At 50.8% G+C, this 6,000-nt stretch overlaps 1 protein-coding gene across 1 annotated transcript in view; it reads left to right on the top strand.

The window, feature by feature from the left end:
* The first annotated feature begins 676 nt into the window (after positions 1–676).
* Positions 677–6,000, top strand: part of LOC126545643 (uncharacterized) — a 55,736-nt gene continuing 50,412 nt past the window's right edge. Inside the window, exon 1 of the mRNA XM_050193576.3 lies at positions 677–914. Coding sequence (XP_050049533.1) covers positions 900–914 — 15 coding nt within the window. The 5' untranslated portion in view covers positions 677–899. The remainder of the gene's footprint in view (positions 915–6,000) is intronic.

Here is a 6,000-nt window from a genome sequence, read left to right as displayed (position 1 = left end):
GCGAGGTAGTAGAGCCAGTCCGTGCAGAGAAGGCGGCCGCCGGCTAACGGTGCCGCGGAATGCACTCTCCATCCGCCTCTGAGAATCCAAGCAATTTGGCACCGCTTTCCGTATTTTCGAAATCGTATAGGGGATAAAAAAGAAAGGAAACGCGCGATCGCGAAACACGATCGTCGGAAGTGCGTATATGTTCTGGCGAGTTTTTCCCTCGAGGCCGAAAATGAGCGTTTCTGCGGCAGCTTTCGTTTAGCCGACCATTTCGTTTAGGCACGAAGCATTTCGTAGCGGCGCGGTTTCGCATCTCAGTGCTTCGAGAAGCCTGCCAGTGAGCTTGCCAGTTAAGTCGGACAGTGTTGGCTCGGCCCGCCGGCAATGCGGAAGCCACTGCGTTCCTCCGCCGGTCCGTGGACCGCGGGCGGCAGGTGCTTCGGGCAACGGCCCTTTGGCGGCACCTGGAGTGCCAAACAGCTGGAGCCGACCACGCGTGGTCCACTCAATGGCCACCCCTCGCCCCCTTCATTCAGGCGCGGAGAGGAGGTGACGTCCGCCGCAAGGAGGTTAAGACGCAAGGAGAAAGTGGGAGGGCCTCGTAAGTCAGGTAATCACTGACGTCACGGGACCTTGGAAGCACATGCAGTTTCCCGCCGGCGCGAAGGGGCGAAGACGCTTACCTACAGACGCGTCGCGGGCAACTTGCGGTGCGGACGTGCTCCGAGTGTTGCCGTCCGGCCGATGCGCGCACACCTTGGCCGCTCTTCGCGCTGCTGCTGGATACACTGCTCTCACATGTTGGACTCGCGTGCTTGTGGGCCGCCTGCAAGCCAAGACGCTGGCCGCGCGCTAGACCGGATTAGTCTGTGCGCCGTAGTCGCTCGGACCGGGTCGCCGCTGCTGTACGGATGACTCTGGGAATGGTGAGTGGTGGATTGGAAGCATGCTCGTGCGACGTCAAGGGGCTGCTGGTCAGCACGTGCCCTGAGCGTCGCAGGAGCACGCGCTCTTTCGAGCCTTGCTTTGTGTACCGAACGCTTCGCGCCGCTGTTCTATTTTCGCAAGTATTTTTTTTCTTTCTCTTCTTCGTCATTGTTTTTCGCCAATTCTGCACGCGGGCTCTTGATGCGCTGTTCATATTTTTTTTTTCCTTCCGATTTCCACAGAAAGCTGTTCCGCATACTCTGGTCCCTGCTCCTTTAGTGAAAGTGCTCGGCTCGTTTTAGCGTAGGTGATGTTGCTTGTGTCATTCTCGGCTCCTCTGTGTCGACCACACGAGCTTTAGTTAGCGCATTTCAGTGTGTCTCATTGTTCAGTACGTCTATCTACAGAGATGCGAACACAAAGGCATGTGAAACAAATCTACGCGTCGTCCTGTTGTTTTAACATTAATCGCAAGCCTGCACTTTACTGCAGCGTTATCGGCAAAGGTTCACCTTCCGCCATAGGGTTGCGTGTGCACGTCCATTCACCTGTGAAGACGACGTCCGTCTCGGAATGCAATTCTCGCCTCCAACTTGCTTTTACTTGACCGTTCGTCGCTTAACGATGCCATCAAGATGCGGAGAGCGCTTCTGCAACCTGCCCCGCATGATTAAGTTCCCGTGTAGAGGGCAGGCGCGGCATGTCTCCTTTGTGTTAATTCTCATGGCGTGTTTCTTTTCTGGTCTATTTTTTTTTTCTTCTCTTCATTCAACGTTTTTCCTTCACTCGAGTTCATGAGCCCATTGGTCGGTACTTTCCTTCGGTGTTTACTTGTGCTAGCTGGAGGGTTGCGCATTCTCATATTTCGCCAGCGCCTGCCGCACCGCCATCAAGTGTGTAGCTCGGTTTAGAGGAAAAGAGTGCCCTTTAAGCTAATTCGCGCGGATCTCTGGTGGTGGGCTTAGCTCCTCCGTGACTTGATCATGTGGGGAGCTAGGCAACTATTGGCTGTTTTTCGTTAATTATGGGGTTTAATGTAGCACCCGTGGTGTCCGGTCTTGTATTCTTTGTGTCCGTTTCATTTACGCAGCCATGTCTTAACTAAGTATCAAGCAACTAGCTGAAATTTGAGTACCAAAGTAACGAACGCCGTATTGCGGGGCTCTGTATTGATTCCGACCAACTGGGTCTCGTTAAAGTGCACCCAAAAAGGCACTGCGCGCGAGCGCTTTTTACATTCCGTTATCGCAATGCAGCTGCCTTGGTCGGGAATCGAACCTGCGGCCACGTGCTGAGCAACAGCAAAACGCCATAGCGACTGGATCGAATTGTTGTCAATCGATTCTGTTTAGCCAGAATGTGGCGTAGATGCTGGTCGCACGTTCGACTTCCGACAGTAGCTGCATTCCGATGGACGCAGATTGCTAGAATGCCAATGTATGTAGGGAGTTTTCGGTGATCGTTCAAGCACTCCTGCTAGTCAAAGTTAATCTGAAGCACTGCGCTACGGAGTCTTCCATATCCCGGATGCCCGTTTCATACATAACACACGTTATTCAGTCCTTACGTTGACTTTGGGTGCATCTTTAAAAGTATAAAAGTGAGGTATTTGCTGCGGGTATATGCGTTCGCCTGCCTTGAGAACTCGGTGCTAAGCTCATCACACCATTTGAGAACAGCGGAAAAAAAGAAGACTGCATTCTACGCATGTTTAGGGAGTGCAATGCTAGTAGCTGTATAGCTTGTAGTGACATACGTTGTAGTACAAATCCTGGCCTGTACAATCACGCCAACGTAACGACGCAAGTAGTTGCGGACGCGCAAATGCGAACGAGTGTCACTAAAAAATTGACAATGCTGATAGTGACACTTGTCTGCGTTCTCTCAAGGTTCAAGTATAGTTACTTTCAGATAATCCCGTTTCATCACGCCACTGCCCCATCAAAAAAAAAAAAAAAAAATCTTTCGTGCGTAAACAGAAAAGGAGCTGCTAATGTTTCTCTGCAATCGCAAGCGACGTTCGCAGCGAGAACAGCTCGTGATGCGCGTCGTAGTTCTTTTGCGCTGGACGCAGCGATTCAGGGCCACTTCGGCTTGGCAGCGCTTTCCCCGTGGTGCGTGCAGTGCTGCGCCGTGAGCGGCGAAGCCAACTGCGTCGCTCGCCGTCCACGCAGCGGAAAGGCGTTGCACTGGGCCGCGGTTGCGCAATCGACGGAGCCTCTGAGGCGCTTGCTGCAGCTGCTCGGTGGAGATAGCTCTTGGCACCAAGAGCGGAATATTTATGTTGTGACCACGCTTCTCGGGGATTGGGCAACGTATTTTGTCGCATTTCCAGCGTTATGAAAGTTTGCGGGAACGTGACACGGGCCCGTTGCCCCGTAAATTCGAAAATAGACTGCCGGCACGCATCTCGCGTCGCTGAGCGCGGCACGCATGCGCGAAAGAAAACGATCTGTCGCGGCAACGGACACTGGCGTGCGTCAGCGCCGAGGTCTTCGCGAGGCTCGTGGTCCAAGGACTGCAATGATGGAGCGCGTTCGAAACGTTTACGGGTGCGCGAAGAAAATGCGCATCGTGTACGCATTTCTCGATGACATGCGAGACCCGTAATTCGAGCATATTCGAACCGCAGGGACGCGATCGCTGTGCGAATAAATCGCGAGTGCTCTTTCTCTCGTCACGTACAATATCATGTTCACAGAACGATGGTCGAGCAAAGGGTCAGGGCTCGTTTGGGTTTATTCGCGAGAGAAGTATACAAGAGCTGCGATTGTTATCATTACAAGTGTCGCAATCCTGATTCATGGGCCGTGCTTTCAGCGGTCAGCCGTACACGCGCTAATCGGTTACTGGAACGTATAGTGGGAAATTATTTTCGTCTGTGGGACTTGCGGGTCGACCTTCGCTGTCCCGGCGTGGCTGGGAAACAATGGCTCTTTAACATTTAGACGGGAGGGGGCACTTCTGAGCCACGGACGCCGTACTGACAGCTTGTAGGCGATGTCATCAGCGTCATTGCTGCGTTACGCACAAACCTCCGTTACCTGCACTCTTTTCAGACGGCGGCAGCGTACAATCCCATTGCTCAGCATGCGGTGACGTCATAGCGGGTCGTCTATGACCCTTTCTACACCGACAGTGGTTGAGGGAAATGCAGTCAACTTGCGTTGCGTCTGCCACAGGTATCATCATGTTTCTTTGTTAGAAGTTCCCCCCAAAAAAGGTTCTTTGTCCCCACTACGCGAAATGTGATCCTTCGTCGTCATGTTTTTGTCTTTACGTCATCGTCTTTGTGCTCGACATCGTGCCCTACTTGTTAGGCCAGTTACGGCTCACGCTATGGGTCGCGCACAAAGAACACGAATAAGCGAGGAAGGAACGGACTACACGTTGTTGCTCAGTTTCCCATTCCTCTGTGTGTTTTGGCGCAACCCACAGTATAAATCGGTGCGAACTCGCCCAGCCTTTATTTTTTCAGCTACTGCTCATTTGGGTGTAAGCTTGGCCTCGCGGCCACCCCCGTTTTCCTAAAAAGTTAAATCTGAAATGCAGGAGTGATCCGAATGAAATATTCTGCCTTTAAAGTTGAAAGCAATAATCTTCTGCCGCTATTGCAGGAATACGTAATTCTCATATATATTAATGGGAAGGCTAAATCTCAAAATTTACCGCTGTCACCATGCAGCAAAAACTCATAACAAATCTGTCAACTGCATCTGTTAAAGCGTGTAAAGTGGACAGATATTTTATTGCGATAGCAATTATATGGACACTCCAGGCGCATTTCTACCGTCGGCGTCGCCGTGTGGTCCTGTATAAAGGCCAAGCGCGATAAAATCGTCGCCGTATGCTGTATGTGCGAGTGGAAGCGTGCGATCGCGGCTCAATCTGGCGCGCGCGAAGAAAGAAAGCTGAGAGCAAACGCGCCGTCTTCGGTCGCGCGAAGGAACTACGCATTTCGCGAGCTGGCGCAAGGGGAACTGGCGATCGCGGTTCAATCTCGCGCGCCATATGTGGAGGAAAGAGGGCAGGCAGCGCGGGAGGGAGGGAGTGAGTGAGTGTGGCGGGTTCGACTCCGCCAACAAGTGCGTACTTTGCACGGCCGCGCGCGCCGTATCTTGAAAGGGATCTGCAGATGACTCAAACCTTTGTACGCTCTGTGTTCTCGCAGCTCTTGTGTTGAAGCGATAGACCGCGCATAGGTCGCTTCGCTCGCTGCTGCTGCCGCGCTTGCTCACACCAGCGTTTTGACAGCGCGTCCGCGCTCATCATGAGTTCATGTTTGCTTGCGCGCGTTGACACCATGCTTGTTGATTCAGTTAGCGAATGTTTCCAAGTTTATACGGCCACTAAAACTACTCTCTTACTTCGTATAGCTGTCTACTAATTTGCTATCGCAATCGATGCTCCGCCTTTCGGGTGAAACTGACTTTTTATTCAGAGCTAGCAGGGCCCGTGCGCCATTCAACCTTGCACATCATCGGAGCTTGCATGAAGTTGTTGCCTTGTTGAGGGGACGTTGCGGAAGCCGATTTGTGAAATATCAGTGTAGAGCACGACAGAAAGCTTAGTGTATTTGCAATGATTCACTATTTGAAAGGCTTCAGTTGATAGTCGCCTTTGTGTTGCCCTCTTGCTTCTTCTTTCCTTTTTTTTTCTTTTTTACGCTTGAGCGTTGTGTATAATTTATAAATTGTCCGCTTTACGTACCTAATAGATTTTTGTTGTTTTGTTTGTCTCTGGTGCGTAAAATTTATAATTTGAACTATCAAACACAACGAAACTACTCAAATTAGGTGCAAGAGAATCCGTTTTATTGATTTATTCGTTCCTAGGTCATGCTTTCACTTAAATATTTCGTTCTGGTAGCCTTCAGTATTTTTTTTTTTTTTTTTTGCTTTTCACTTGGTGTACCTCGAGTTTACTGTAGAAAATAGCAAACAATGAGCAGCATTTTGCTTCTACATGTGACTTGAGTGTTCGGTCACGATTATCACGACGGCACATGTGTGTTCGGATTGAATACGATTTTATTACGATTTTTAGAATACGTTCAATAATGTTCGACACATTTTGCCCAGTGTA

The sequence above is a fragment of the Dermacentor andersoni genome, chromosome 1 (assembly GCF_023375885.2).
Source record: "Dermacentor andersoni chromosome 1, qqDerAnde1_hic_scaffold, whole genome shotgun sequence".
Classification (NCBI taxonomy): domain Eukaryota; kingdom Metazoa; phylum Arthropoda; class Arachnida; order Ixodida; family Ixodidae; genus Dermacentor; species Dermacentor andersoni.
The sequence above is the reverse complement of the archived record's forward strand: the minus strand, read 5'-3'. Positions and strand labels throughout refer to the sequence as shown.